Consider the following 15,075-nt stretch of genomic DNA (forward strand, 5'->3'; position numbering starts at 1 on the left):
AAGTGATAACGTTGTTCAGTTTAAATCTTTTTTTTTTTTTTTTGGGGGGGGGGGGGGGGGGGGGATGTGTTTCTTTTAAATTTCATCATCGCTATGTCTATCTGGTGCTTTTAATTTGAAGGCCTTCACGGGTAAAAGCCGCCGCCAATTCACGAGCCGTTTGTTTCCCATGTGTTTCCCTCAGTTAAGCCTGTGTAGCGCTTGGTAGGTATTTCATCTTTCGTGACAACGTATTTCTTGCTGCATTTTCGCCTTGTTTGACGGGGGTTAGCGACTTTGAGCACGACTTTGTCGGTGTAAAGGTGAGAGTTTCTACTCTCAAAACATGGTCAGGTGTCGAAGCGGCACTTTAAGACTAATTAGCAAACAATTGGCGTGTGTGCCGTGCATCTTTAGGTGTTTGCTATGGGACTTTTGCTTACAGAAATTGACGAAAGGCTGAACGGTCGCATGTAGCTGGAAACAAAACTGTTTACACTGTGGGTACAGTGCGGTTCACCTCCCAGTGAAGTCAAATACTGGCTCGGCACCCTGACTGCAGGCCAACGGCGGCTTTGAACTGAGGAACCGTCAACATTGTCACCAAAACAAACAAACGAACGAATAGAATGGACAAAAGGCTACATTTTTAAAAACTGATTGCATTTATCACTAATTTAAATACACTGTTTGGATTTTAACGTCTTAGCCACCATATTCTGCTTTGTTGACCACTGTAATGGAAAAGTTATATGAGGCTTGATATTAATAATGCTGTTTTAGGAGTAGGAGTAGTATTTGTTACTGCTCCAATTGATTCCCTCTGGAAAAATAAAGTTCTGGAAGTGTTTTCAGTTAAGCAGACAAAACACAAATATAGTAATGTTTATTATTAGTGTTGTTGTTGTCCTTAAGATACTGTAGTTGTGTTAAAGTGATAGAGTAGAAGGACAGAGAATGTTTAAGTTATCTGTGTCTGGGTTTTCTGGCAGAAAGGACATTACACTTGTTTCTCCCTGGGAGCCTGGTCCAAAGCCAAACATGGAAGCCACTGTTGATAGTCAGCCCTCTCTGATGAGTCTGGAGGAGGAACTGACCTGTTCCATCTGCCTGAGTCCCTTCAGCTGTCCAGTCACCATCCCCTGTGGACACAACTTCTGCCAGAGTTGTATCCTGGAGACCTGGACCGACTCCTACATCTGCCCCCAGTGTCGCACCGTCTTCCCCGGTAAGCCGGAGCTGAAGAAGAACACGGTCCTCAGCGCTGTGGTGGAGACCTTCAACCAGAGGGCGAGCAGGGCCGAGGTAAAGCTGCAGGTGGCGGAGCTCGAACCCCAAGGGAAGGATGTCATTCGCTGTGATACGTGCATGCATACCGAAGCTTCCCGGACCTGCCTCACCTGCATGGCCTCCTTCTGCGAGGAACACCTGCGCCCTCACCGGGAGAACCCTGTATTCCGCCTCCACCAGCTGACCGTGCCTGTCGGGGACCTGCTGGAGAGGATCTGCTCGGACCACCACAAGCTGATGGAGTTCTTCTGCAGCCAACATGGGCGACCGATCTGCAGCCTCTGTCTGCAGCAGGTCCACAAAGGCTGCCCCTTCATGTCTCCTGAGGAGCAGAGGACCATGAAGGAGGTGTGTCTGACAAGTGCAAATAATGTCAATGTCAATGCAGACTATGATATGACTGTTGATAGACTTGTATCTTCCTTATTCATACAACAGTGCTCGTTGCTCAAGAAAAAATGTATGAACTTCTCTAAAGCATCTATGTTTTTCTTTAGTCTGAGCTGAAAGGAAAGTTGTACCTCTTGGACAGGAAGATTGTGAGGAATGAAGATGTTCTAGCTGAAATTGTGGAATTGCAAAACAAGCTCAAGGTAGTATTATATAATATACACTCTGATGTTGTTTTTGCTAAGATCTTCATTTCATTATCTGCGTTTCCATCCCAACTCGAATCGCTCAAAACCAAAAAAATCGCAATTTAAAACTTGGAAACTTCAAAATTTCCAAAAACCTCTCTAATGTCACTAAAAGGTTTTTACGCTCTCATGCCGTGGTTTTTCAGATGCATCGATATAGAGGTATATCACAAAAGTGTCATGGAAACACTTTTTTCACATTTATGTGTCACCGGACGTGACGTACGAGGGTTACGTGACCAGTTCACTTCAAGTGAAAATGCCGCGTTCTGTTTGGACAGCAAACAAACGCAGACGTAATTCTGGTAAAATCTCGTCCTGCGAGACTAGATTTTACCAGAATTACGTCTTATGCGCTTCACACCATTCAGTGGAAACACCTGCAAATGGCAACTGTACTTCGTCGAGTATCAAAAACTGTAATGGAGTCGCAGCTAATGTCTGGTTTCTTGCACATAAATCAACGCAGCCTCCTTTAAATGATCGTCCTTTAGGAATCGGCTCTGGAGAGGAAGAAGGCAGTTTCAGCGGAATACCAGCAAATTCGAGACTTGTTGGCCCGAGAGGAGTGTGACGGTCTGAACGCAGTGGACCGCGAGCTGGATAGTAGCAATTTCCACCTTAAAGCTCTCATGAAGAAGTTCTCCTGGAACATTAAGAGTATGAGCAAAGCAAAGGAAGACGTCCGCTGTCTGCTGGCTCAGCCCCAGACGCTGGCCTTTCTACAGGTGTGATGAACATTCCTCTGATGGCAGGAGAAAATCTTTCCTCTTTCAGTGAACCCAAAATGTGGCACTTTGCTTCGCCCGTGTTCCCCCTCTCCCTAAGGCTTCAGTCAACCTGCCCGCAGCGACGCAGTTTGACCCTTTCACCCCTCGGATCAACCTGCACTCCAAGAAGGTGACCGCGGCTCAGGACTTTGCTGCTGCGCTGAAGGAGCACCTGACAGAGATGAGGAAACAGCCTGTTGAGGAGAGACAACTGAAGTTTAAACCTGCGGAATATGCTGGTACGTCTCTCACAGTACACGTGACACGTTTGGCAGATTCAGGAAACTTGGCGTCGCAGCAGTTTTTCCATCGTGAGCGAGTGCTTTGAATCAATCTTATGCTGACTTTTTTTTTAATTGACAAGCGAATAAGAGAAAGAAGAAGAGAACCTCTTCTTGATCTTCATTGTGGTTCAATTTTTATAAAAGCCCTATATTAACCCTGTAAGTGCCAGCCAGAGTTTTTTCAAGAAAATATTCAATTTTGATATCAAGATTTCAAATGGCTGGCACTTGAAATTGGTTAGAGATAATTGTGAAAAATCTTCAGTATGACCCAAACTTTGTGAAAGGAGTACATTTTTGTTTGTTTGTTTTTGGTCAGATCCCTGTCTCCACAAGACCCCACAGGCTCATCAAAATGTTTTATCCACTTTTGATAATTTTCCACATACCTCAAACAGACTCAGCCATCATCACTGTAATTTACAGGGTGACCGCGAACATCCCTGCTCCACCAGCACTGGCTGGGCGTTTCCTCCCACAGCTTCTACCACGTTGATCACTAACTCACTGCGCCCTCCGTCACCATTAGCGGTGTTTTGAGCACCCCTGCTTCCCCCACCACGTCCCCTCATCCTCCTTCCCCGATTACTCCCACTACACCCCGGCCACGCTGAGGCCAAGCATGTGCTGCCTGGTGACTGTCGAGGTGCTTCGACTCGCTGCTGCTGCGTAAAGACGCACCGGCAGACTTTGCTCTCACTGGACAACTGAACATCATCGTCAGAGTGCGAATATTCCTCTTCTTTGTCTGAGTCAGACATTACTTGACCAAGTACTTTGTCAACGAAGAAACCTCTTGGCAATGTATTCTCAGTAAAATTCGCTGTCTCTCTCCGCTCCCACTACAACCACTTCCTCGTCTCCTTGACTGAGGCTTTCTCTCTATTTATACTCCAAAATCTGAATATAAGATAGATAGATAGATAGATAGATAGACTTTATTGATCCCCTTGGGATGACTCCCTCGGGGAAATTAAGACTTCCAGCAGCAGTAGCAGCACACACAGATGGAAAAAGAAATTTAAGAACACAGATTAAAAAATAGCAACACACAGATACCTCCCCTCCCCCCCCCAAATGCTGCTCAGATTGAAGCCACAGGTGTCTGCCATCTCCTGGTGTAAAGTGGTAACTACTTTCAGCACCATATTTACAGCTATGGCCTGTTTAATTCAGCAATGACGCTTGTCTTGAAACTTGGCTTTTTTTATTGTTGCACTCCAGTTTTTTCCGTGAACAAAATTTAATTGCATCACAAAATTACACTAAATGATCTTAGAAAGCACTGGATTTCACCCAGGTATGTCAGCGTCCAGAATAATCTTTAAATAAAATTATATTGCCAATAAGCCGGTTCCAAGTAAATGATTAAAAAGTTTTTATTTTATATTTTTATCTTTTCTTGGTCTGCCTGATTGAAATACAGCGCTGCAAAGGACTTCAGGGGATTCAGGCTTTCACTCCAAGTCGGGTCCAAAGAAATATTCTAAAAGTAAGCACATGCTTTTTCCACATTTAATCGTTCTTATTATGTTTACTTGAACAGTAATTCGAGGATTGGAAAATGAAAATGCTCTGACTCCATGCAGGACATTTGAACGCAGCATGCGTTTTATGGGCCAGTCCGACAATGCTTTGACAACTTACTCTTTTCATCTGTGATTTTTAAAAATGGCTTGAGCTGTTTAAGAAAAAATCTGATCAAATGCGCAATGAATAAAACAAGCATGAGGTTCATTTTGTTTTTCAGAACCACCCAAGGATGACCTCCAGCTGACTAAACTCACCAGGCATAAAGCCCACTCACTGCACAACTTGTTAGAGTTTGAGGGGAAGGAGAAAGCCACAGACTGCACTCCCACTGCCGTGCCCAAAAAGAAACCAGGTTGGTACATCCCATAAACACGCAAATGCGCCTCATGCAGCTGTTACATTGACTTTCAAACAGCGTGTCCAATATTTGTAATGAGAGACCTCAAAATGTCCACAAGAGGTCTCCCTCGTCTGCAGGAAGTGAACTGCAACTCTTGGAATAATTTGCGCCCACTGTCAAACGTCATCAAAACACCTGTTTGAGAGTTGACCCCATTGTTTCGAAATTAGTATTTGACACAGCTTCTACCATATTATGCCCTGGTAGTATTCAAATACGGCTGTTTTTTTTTTTACTGCTTCAGATATTCTATTTGAATCAGTATAGAAAAAAAAACCATAATCACACTATTTCTAATGCGTTGGGCTCCTCTCTTAGCACATTCGGTGTCATGTTTTTTGTTCCATTTGGCATTCATTTCTTTGCCACTTTGATTTGCGTGAATTCAAAGTCAATGGAAACATCCAAACCTCGGGAAAAATGTTGCTCTGAACTGGCCCAAAACATCTTTTGTATCCAAGATGTTTTAATGTTAATGTCTGATAAGGTGACGGCCATATGATATCTCTATCGTTATAGAAATGCTGGATAATCCCATAGACATAACATGTGCTGTGAGAAGACACGACCTCCTGAAATGTAAGTACACCAATGCATCATTTTCGGTGTTGGAGGCAGAGTTACGGACAAATGTTGGAGAGTAAAATTGGGGCGAGGTTCAGCATTCGTACATGAACGATGGATGATGGTGCGGGCACTTGTGTGCCCTCAGGTGTGTTGGGTTGGGTTTCTCTGCTCCGTGACCAGACAACTCTTTTCTGCGACTGTCTTAGAGTAAATGTTTTCATTGGAGTTTTTTTCCTTTAGATGGCACCAAACTCACTTTCGATCTAAGGACGGCCCACCAGCGCATCGCAATCAGCCAGGGCTTCACTAAAGCCACCGTCGCCACACAGCACGGGAACTACCCGGACAACCCCAAACGCTTCACCTTCTGCTCCCAGGTGCTCGCCTCCGTGGCATTCTCCAGGGGGCGCCACTACTGGGAGGTGCAACGGTACAAAAGCAACATCATGGCCATCGGCCTGTCTTACAGCAGTCTGGACTGCAAAGGTCCCCTGAGCCGACTGGGGCGCAACGCTCAGTCCTGGAGCGTGGAGTGGCTCCATGGCCATCTGTCTGCCTGGTATGACAACAGAGAAACACCGCTGGGCAACGCCGACCCAAAGCGCGTGGGCGTGCTGCTGGATTGTGAAGAGGGCACCACTACGTTCTTTAACGTGGCAGACAAAGCGTATCCCTTCCACTCTTTTGTCTTCCCCTCCGGCTGCAGCGGGGTGGTGTACCCTGCTTTTTGGATTTCCTCCATTGGCTCCTCAATTACTTTGCCCAAGCTGCAGCCAGCACCAGCGGATGCTCTTGCATGACTGAAGTGGCCCACGACTCAGGAAAATTTGTAGTAGCAGCCCAAAGCATTGACTGCATGACTGAAGCAATCAACTCAAAGATTCTTGAAAGCCAGCTACTTGAAGTTCACGGTGTATTCAATAATGTGGTGGGGGATGGGTTCTTTTCTGTACGCTACACTTGGATCTGGATTTCCTATGGTGCCCAAGAAGTTGACAATGACATAATGTGCAGTTTGTTGAGTATTTCTTGCTTGGCACAAAAGTTTTCTCCTCCCTGTTGGGCATTTATTTGTGCCACGTGCAGCAAAAATAAAATGAATGTTATGAAAAGTGTAGTGTGCAGATTTTGTAACACTTCCATCCTTTCAGTGGACTTAGAAGTAGGACAGTAGGGAATACTACGACATGTTTGCGTTTGAAATTGTTGAGGTTTTGAATGCTTCCGAGGGTCCTAATGTCCAGCAGATGTGTGCGTCTGCATTCACCGTGCATATAGTCCATTCTAACATCAAGCTGTACATTGTCTTGAGCAAAAAAGAACTATAAAAATAACAATTATGAATCTCCTTAGACATATACAGTACATAGCACAGTAAATAAAACTGTTCTTAATCTATGCACTTTACAGCATTGGTAACAATGTATGTAATACAATAAACCAAAATGTATCACTAAGCGCTGCCTTTAGTCTTTTTCATAGTTTTCATCTAGCCCATTGCGGTGAAAACAAGGCATGCATTCCCTACCCAACCTTCACATCCGTCGATATTTTCTTCAGTTACACATTGTTCTTTTATTTCTGTTTAATTTATGCTTTCGACAGTTACAACAGCGTATAAAGGACAAGACCAATGTTTGGTTTGAACATACATTTATTTCAGCAGAGGATCATATACAGCTATAGCTACAAACACATTCACTTCCCATAACCGGTCGCAGGTGTGCAGACGACCTTTTATAGGGCGAGGATGTTGCTATGCCCCCCTGCTCACTAGCAGGCAATTTTCAGTTGCCTGTAAGCTATTATTTACTTTTTATTTTAAAGGGACAGATTGTAAACAAAAGGAAGCATATATTTGTTTTTTTGATGACGTATCACAGAAGGCATGCCTCTGTGATAGAAATGGAACCACGCCCACAAGTTACTCAGTTGCAAGGACGTCATAATGCAGAAGTCACGAGCTTCTTCTGCCTATTGACACTGGAGTTGATCAGGAGAACAGCAGCTGCCCTCTATCTTATCACTGGTATGTCATTTTGTTTTGAGCCAACGTAAAAGTGTCTCATACTTATAGCACCGAATAGCATCTCGCTTCCTCTTTTTGTCGAGCGACACTGTGTGTTTCTGTTGGTCTCAAAGAATTATTGACACCTGGTTTCAACCTTCAGAGACTTTTTCACGTCCAGGGGTTTTAGACTGACATTGTAATAAGAGCGTATAAGAGAGGCAAATGTGTGAGTGCATATTTGTTCCAGGTCACATCACGGAAAAATGCGCCTCTGTGATCCCTTTTTCTACGCTATTGAATTGTGCAATAATTGACTACGCAGTTGGCACCACATTCGCAGAGCGCCAACGCGGTCGCTCTGCTGACGCTGGGAACCAGCTTCCATTACTTGAAATAATCATGAACAGAGATGAGAAATACAGTAATGTGAATGACAGAGTTGCCTACTTTGAAGTCCCCCCAAAATGGCAAAAATGATTTCCCGTGAAATGTCTCAGCTGATTGTGATAGTAGAGCTGCCAGGCTTTCCAATGATACCTCACATGTCCATTTGTACTGTCTAATTTAGTCAAAAATCTACCTCAATCTAGATACAATGATTCGCTAAATGTTATATGTTGAACAGTGTCGGGATAAGCACAGCCATCTAGTGGTCAAATAGCGGATTTTTTTTTAAAAGGTGGAATCGAAACCTAAGAAAGCCTGTTTACTGAAGTCAGGCCATCAAACAGTTTAACAGGAATAATAAAGTTAACCCACAGCATTTTTTTCCTACATCTGATGAATCGAATCATGAGTCACAATGATTGTTTTTAGTTTCGTACATCTTCAGACAAATATTGTGCACACCCTGTGACACTTTTGTGACACTTGGATGTCAGGAAGTGATTCTGAAAGGATGAATGCTATCAAAAATAGCTCCGTATTGGATCACACATTGTGACACATTCACCACACTATGAAATAATAACATGGGACAGAGTTGTTTTAGAAGGCAAATACGGAACTACATTCCAAACATGCTGGTTGAGCTGGTTACAAAAGTTGTGTACTTTGCAACTTCTCTCGTCATAAACCGAGTTTGCTAAGGTTTGATCGTGGTGGATTTAATGGTGGATAGCAGTGATGATTTCTTTATTAACCAAGACCCAGAACCTTATTTATCTGAGACAGAATACACAGAGGAGGCTTTACTGTAACTCTTCATTATATTCCACTTCATTCATCTTTTCAAAGCAATTTTTCACACGGGTAAGCCATCATTTTTCAGAACAAATATATATATATTTCTTTAAACAACCCTCAACCACATGTCCAGCTGATGATATTCCAAGTGAAAACAAACAACTACGGCATTGTCTGAGGTGGTAACTGTGTCACTCCGCCCAGTGGTTTGCTCCACAAAATAGCAGTATTTGCTTCATGAGTGTATATGTTACATAATTGGTCATTAATATTCCTAAGCGTGGTAAACGTGCATTCCACTTTTCCACAAGAACATTTTGGAGTTACTGGATTGTGTATTTAATGGGTTTTGTTTGCTGAGCAGCTCCCGTCTACACCCCAGATCTCAAACAATCCTCTGATATGACTGTAGAGATTATGGCAGGTGGGGAAGTTGCCAAAATGTTGAAACTGATTCCTTTAAGTTCTGTTTCTTTTTTGTAGCCTGATCTGAACTCAGAATATGGAAGCCACTGTTGATAGTCAGCTCTCTCTGATGAGTCTGGAGGAGGAACTGACCTGTTCCATCTGCCTGAGTCCCTTCAGCTGTCCAGTCACCATCCCCTGTGGACACAACTTCTGCCAGAGTTGTATCCTGGAGACCTGGACCGACTCCTACATCTGCCCCCAGTGTCGCACCGTCTTCCCCGGTAAGCCGGAGCTGAAGAAGAACACGGTCCTCAGCGCTGTGGTGGAGACCTTCAACCAGAGGGCGAGCAGGGCCGAGGTAAAGCTGCAGGTGGCGGAGCTCGAACCCCAAGGGAAGGATGTCATTCGCTGTGATATATGCATGGAGACCGAAGCTTCCCGGACCTGCCTCACCTGCATGGCCTCCTTCTGCGAGGAACACCTGCGCCCTCACCGGGAGAATCCAAATTTCAGTCTCCACCAGCTGAGCGAGCCTGTCAGGGACCTGCTGGAGAGGATCTGCTCGGACCACCACAAGCTGATGGAGTTCTTCTGCAGCCAACATGAGCGAGCGATCTGCAGCCTCTGTCTGCAGCAGGTCCACAAAGGCTGCCCCTTCATGTCTCCTGAGGAGCAGAGGACCATGAAGGAGGTGAGTGACACCAACACGTTCATTCAATTAATCATTTAGGCTGCTGACTTCATTTTTATCTCAACAAGAGCATCAAAAGTCAAAAGGACAAAATGATTTGCCATTTAAATGTTGAAGAATTGATCGAAGCGTTTGACCCATTGCCAGTCAATTTCAAACTTCAAGGCCATATTCGCCTTTTTAAGGAATTGTTGCTTTGTTGTGAGGACGAGGAGATGAGTGGAGCAAACCACATTCTGTGTCCAGAAGCTCTGATTAGTATCCATCTGTCCATCAGGTTGATCTCACAGATAAGCTGAGTCTACTCAATGGGAAGATTGAGAGGACTGAGACAGTTCTGAATCAAATCGATGATGTGCAGCTCAAGATAAAGGTAAGGTCGACCTAGTAAGATGAGGAACAAACATATAAAATGACGCCCGCACATTCATCAGTCGGGCTGTCTTGATGTTTTCAGGCTCTTTTTCAACTCTTTTTTTTTTTTTTAAGGATGCAGCAGCAAAAAAGAAAACAGCATTAGCTGTTGTGTACCAGCAGATGCGGGACTTGCTTGCCCAGGAAGAAAAGGAGGCGCAACTGGAGGTGGAACACGAGCTAATGGCCAGTCAAAATAAACTGGGCAACTTCACAAAGAGGCTGACTGTGAATATTACAGCCTTGCAAAAAGCCAAGGAAGATATTAACAGTCAACTGAGTCAGTCCCAGAGCATGTCCTTCCTGCAGGTGGGACCAACTCTCCAAGTCTGAAACTTCCCTTTGGAGCAAAAAAGGAAATGTTTGACAATCAAAGTGTTTTTATGTCCTCTCAGACTTCGTTTGACTTGCCCGCGGTAGTGAAGTTTGACCCGCACACGCCCAGAATCAACCTTGACTCAGCAAGAGTGAAGGCAAGACAGACGTTTGCTGACGAGCTAAAGAACCTCCTGACTCAGACTTTTCAGGAACCGGTTGATGTCAGACTGTCCAAACTTAAATCAGGTGATTGAACCTTCCTCAGTTTCCATAAAGAACACGTAGATGTTCCAGTGTGACAGTGGTCTATAGCAGTAGTGCTGTCAGTTCTGGGGACTTTGTGGACTAAAGTGATTCTGTTTCTCTTTCACAGATGAAAAAGCCACAACCCCTGCTGAAAGTGCTGGCTCTCAACCAGAAGCAGGTACAGTGATGAATTAACCTGTGTAGACAAAATGTTCCTTTAGAAATCTCCCATGAGACTTAACAACGTGATGGTCGCAGACAAACATGTTTCTGCTTTCTTTCAGTGCCAGCGGGTCCCTCCACCTATGTTCCACCACCCCCACCACCCATCCCTCAATTCATCCAATCAGTTCCTTTTTATATGAGGCCACCTGTCTGGAATCCAGCATGGCAAAGACAGGGCCAACATGCTGGTCCCCCCAGGCCTCATCATTATAATGCACAGCAAAAGACTAGTAAGTGAGACACAAACCAGCAGAGACAGGATGTTTCATGTATTGAGGTTGTGCATTTTGACTTGAGATATCCCCCATGCCATCTACAACATACCGGTGATCGTGAACAGCCGGTGGCATGGTCAAAAGAGGAACCTCACTTCAGGATCACCTACACAAAGGAGTAACCACAGACTGAAAAGATCCAATCTGCTAGCTGTGCCCTGTAAAGCTACCCCAGAGCCTCCTGTTACTGTCTTAAAGATAGCTTTACTGAATATTACATCCTTACACAACAAGTCATTATTAATGTAACCGGTTGAATCGTGTCATTTGCGTTGTGTTGAGTTTGAGTGACTCACACCGTGTTCAGCTCTGGAGGCTATCTCCGTTTATTCTGGCAACTGACAACAGAAAGTGCAATACAAAATCCTCCGTCAACTGCTGATACATATCTGGAGCCCCCTACACAAATTAATTGACATTAAAGTATGCAACCAAATTGTGAAATTAAAAGTAGACTTCACTGTGGCTCACCTCTCCCACGGAGTACACGGAACAAAAGGGAAGAGGTGAGGCGAGAAAAACTCTTATATGGGGGGGGTGTGCCCCCAACAGGTGTCCATAGGGGACTGAAGCTTGGAGACAAATGTTCCACATTAAACAAAGGAGGCTTAATTGTCAGGAGTTACTACTAAATTTTGTGAAATTATACAAAATAATATCCAGCTTCTTCTACAATTATTATTAAAACATAAATGATCCTGTTACATTAATTCATGACTTAATACTTTCCTCCAGCCTTGATTTCCTATTTCTCACAGAGACATGGCTCACAGAAGACACAAGCACAATAATTTTGAATGAGGCGTTGCCTTCAGATTTTAATTTTCTGAATAAGTGTCGAAGCGGCAAGAAAGGAGGGGGTGTAGCAGTCCTCTTTAGAAACACCTTTCCCTGCACAGACATTTCTTTCGGCAACTTTAATTTGTTTGAATATCTTGGATTTTTTAAAATGGTAACCCAAAGATTTTATTTTTAATTATTTATAGACCTCCAAAATGTTCCGTAGATTTTAATGAGGACCTTATTGAGTTACTCTCACTTGTTTCCACTGATTTTAACTGCATTGTCTTAACAGGGGACTTTAACATTCACATTGATGACTCCAGTCTTCTGCGATATGCACCTAACTCAAAACATCAAAACTCCCAGCTTTACTTACAACAACAGATGCATAAACGAGAAAACAGCTTCAGAATTTACTGAAGCCATAGCCACAGCAGACACACTGAGGGCAGAGTCAGTTGATGAACTACTTAATCAATTCAACTCAAACATCTTAAAGGCAATGGATGCTGTGGCACCTGTCAAATCTAAAAGGAAATTGACAAACCAGAAACCTCCATGGAGACATACTCGTGCTGTCAAAGCCCTGAAACGAGAGTGCAGAACATCAACGCCACACAGTCGAATGCAGAGGTTTTCCTGTCTGCTCGACCTGATCTTTCAACTGTTTAGTCAGAGTTTAATCTGATTGATTTGAAAGTATCAGAATACACCGTGTATCATTTAAGATCAACAACATGCACTCTGGACTTAATGCCATCTGACTTTCTAAAAACTGTTCTTCCCTCATTGAAAGCTGATTTACTGCAAATAGTCAACAGGTCTCTGACATCAGGTATCTTTCCAGAGATGCTAAAAAGAGCTGCTGTTAAACCGCTTCTAAAAAAGAGAAACCAAGATGCTTCTATTCTCAATAACTACAGACCAGTCTCAAATCTCCCTTTTCTAGCCAAGATCATTGAAAAAGTTGTACTTAATCAGCTTAGTGACTTTCTGGGCAGGGTGGGCATTCTGGACAAATTTCAATCAGGTTTCCGACCTCACCACAGAACTGAAACAACCCTGGTCAAAGTGTTAAACGACATAAGGCTGAATACAGACTCTGGTCGTGTATCTATGTTGGTCTTATTAGATATTAGTGCTACGTTCGACACTGTGGATCATGGAATCTTGATGCACAGGTTGGAAAACTGGGTTGGACTCTGAGAAACGGTTCTCAAATGGTTCAGATCTTACTTAGAACACAGGAGGTACCTTGTTAAAATCGGCACCTATGAACCTGAAGAACTGGCAAGGACTAGTGGTGTCCCCCAGGGGTCCATATTAGGCCCCCTTCAACTGAACCAAGATTATTCTCTTTGGAAGTAAAGAAAAAAGGACCACCATCGCTGAGTATCTTGAGACACGTGCTCTGAACAAGTCTTGAAAACCTAACACTGGCTCAGCCACAGAATAGACTTCAAAGCAGTACTGTTAGCGTACAAATCACTAAACGGGTTAGCTCCGGGAATACTTATGTGACATGTTTAGTACATATAAACCCTGTAGAAATCTCAGATCTGTGGACTCAGGACAACTGGTGCTTAGCAGAGTGACAAATAAACACGGAGAAGCTGCATTTAGTTACTGTGCTGCAAATCATTGGAATCAGCTACCAACAGAAGTCAAACTTTCACCAAGCGTAGATATTTTCAAAACCAAGCTGAAAACTTTCCTTTTCTCCCGTGCCTATACAGTCTGCACTTTCTCTGGTTGCTTTTTATTTTCTTCCATTTTAATCATCTAAAACACATTGAATTGCCATGCGTATGAAATGCGCTATACAAATAAATTTGCCTTGCCTTGTTTGTAAGGAATTATCTGAGAAAACGCACATCACCATAATGACAAAGCCAGAGAACAACTGCTGCAAGTCGTCCTCAAAAGCCCCAGTAGAATGAATACAAAGAAGCATGGTGCTATTGTCTTTCCAGAACTGGACATTTTCACTTTAAAAGAAGAACTTAAATGACACTGAAGGCTCTTCTCTGGACATTGTTGCTTTTTGCAGTCTGACTTTGGGGAGGGTTTAGCTCAACTATGTTGTTGTGCAGTGCTAGTGAGGGTAACAGCAATACTCACACTAATAGATCCTTGAGCTGCCTGCTAAAACGTAGGTAAATCAATTATCCGCGCAAGCTTGGCCTTCCTTTCAAGTTTTTAGTGTCATCACAACTTTGAATGAGTGAAACATTTTCTTGAGTAGTGCACTGTTTAATGCAATGGTTTTCTTTCTTCTTCTTTTTTTGAAAAAGATAAAAAGGATTTTGGTGCTACAGGAGGAACGAAGAAGAGTGAAAAGGGGTCTGATTCCAGCAAGAAAAGCCACCCTGGGCCCAAACACCCACCTGGAAAATCAGCAAAACCCCACACACAACATGGTAAACCTAAAAAGTAGCAGTCCTTAGTGCCAGGCACTGGAAATGGGTAAAGTCAAGACAAAGTTTGTTCACCTTCAGATAAAGTGAATTAGGATTATAATCATCTAAGGTTGTTGTTTCATTCATAGCATATGGTTGATCTGCCCTTCACATTGATAGCTTTTAGTTATTGCTGTTATTAGACTATAAAAAGTGCTGAATGCATTTCCACGTCAGCTAGTCCAAGGGTCCAAGTCCTGATCACTACTGTGCATTCCCCATAAGACCTGGCCAGATAAGAATATGTTCTTATTTGTTTTATTGCTGGAAAAAGCAGGTTGGCATACATTTAAAGAAAGAAAGAAAAAAAAAAGTCTAGATCTTTCTGATTAAAACTGCCCTTTGCAAGTATGGTTGTGTTTCAGTGGTGTGCAGTGATCAACTACAATTTTTTGTTGCCAAGTTAATCATGATTCTGCAATTGCCTACATTTGTTTATAAGACTATAATTAAAGTTCTTCATTTTTGTTTGTAATGAGATTAAAAACAAGGCTAAGTAAGTGTATGAAAATATCTACGAGTATGGCATCAAATTCATAATGTCCCTTCATTAAATTCACTCATACCAGTTCCTGTTTTTGTCCCCTTTAGCGATATTT

The 15,075-nt window shown here is 43.2% G+C and overlaps 2 protein-coding genes across 3 annotated transcripts; both read left to right on the plus strand.

Annotated features, from left to right (window-relative positions):
* Positions 1–943: 943 nt before the first annotated feature.
* Positions 944–6,584, plus strand: LOC142897945 (E3 ubiquitin/ISG15 ligase TRIM25-like). The gene is made up of 10 exons (XM_076040605.1): positions 944–1,617; positions 1,767–1,862; positions 2,402–2,635; positions 2,736–2,996; positions 3,106–3,124; positions 4,241–4,261; positions 4,388–4,453; positions 4,712–4,846; positions 5,414–5,473; positions 5,702–6,584. Exons 1-10 carry the CDS (start codon positions 1,021–1,023, stop codon positions 6,259–6,261), a joined length of 2,049 nt encoding a protein of 682 aa, XP_075896720.1. The 5' UTR covers positions 944–1,020; the 3' UTR covers positions 6,262–6,584.
* Positions 6,585–7,336: 752 nt separating this feature from the next.
* On the plus strand, positions 7,337–15,045 carry LOC142895319 (E3 ubiquitin/ISG15 ligase TRIM25-like). Of its 2 annotated transcripts, XM_076036258.1 has the most exons (8): positions 7,337–7,490; positions 9,141–9,756; positions 10,034–10,129; positions 10,246–10,479; positions 10,566–10,734; positions 10,862–10,912; positions 11,019–11,189; positions 14,312–15,045. In XM_076036258.1, the coding sequence occupies exons 2-8, from the start codon at positions 9,160–9,162 to the stop codon at positions 14,452–14,454; spliced, it is 1,461 nt and encodes a 486-aa protein (XP_075892373.1). In that variant the 5' UTR covers positions 7,337–7,490; positions 9,141–9,159; the 3' UTR covers positions 14,455–15,045. The 2 variants fall into 2 exon arrangements, with proteins under 2 accessions (XP_075892373.1, XP_075892382.1); XM_076036267.1 differs by lacking the exon at positions 7,337–7,490 and having other exon boundaries at positions 8,593–9,756.
* Positions 15,046–15,075: the final 30 nt, after the last annotated feature.

Source organism: Nelusetta ayraudi, unplaced genomic scaffold (genome assembly GCF_046127955.1).
Source record: "Nelusetta ayraudi isolate G7.1 ecotype Tasmania unplaced genomic scaffold, CSIRO-AGI_Nayr_v1 ptg000004l, whole genome shotgun sequence".
In the NCBI taxonomy this organism is placed as follows: Eukaryota; Metazoa; Chordata; class Actinopteri; order Tetraodontiformes; family Monacanthidae; genus Nelusetta; species Nelusetta ayraudi.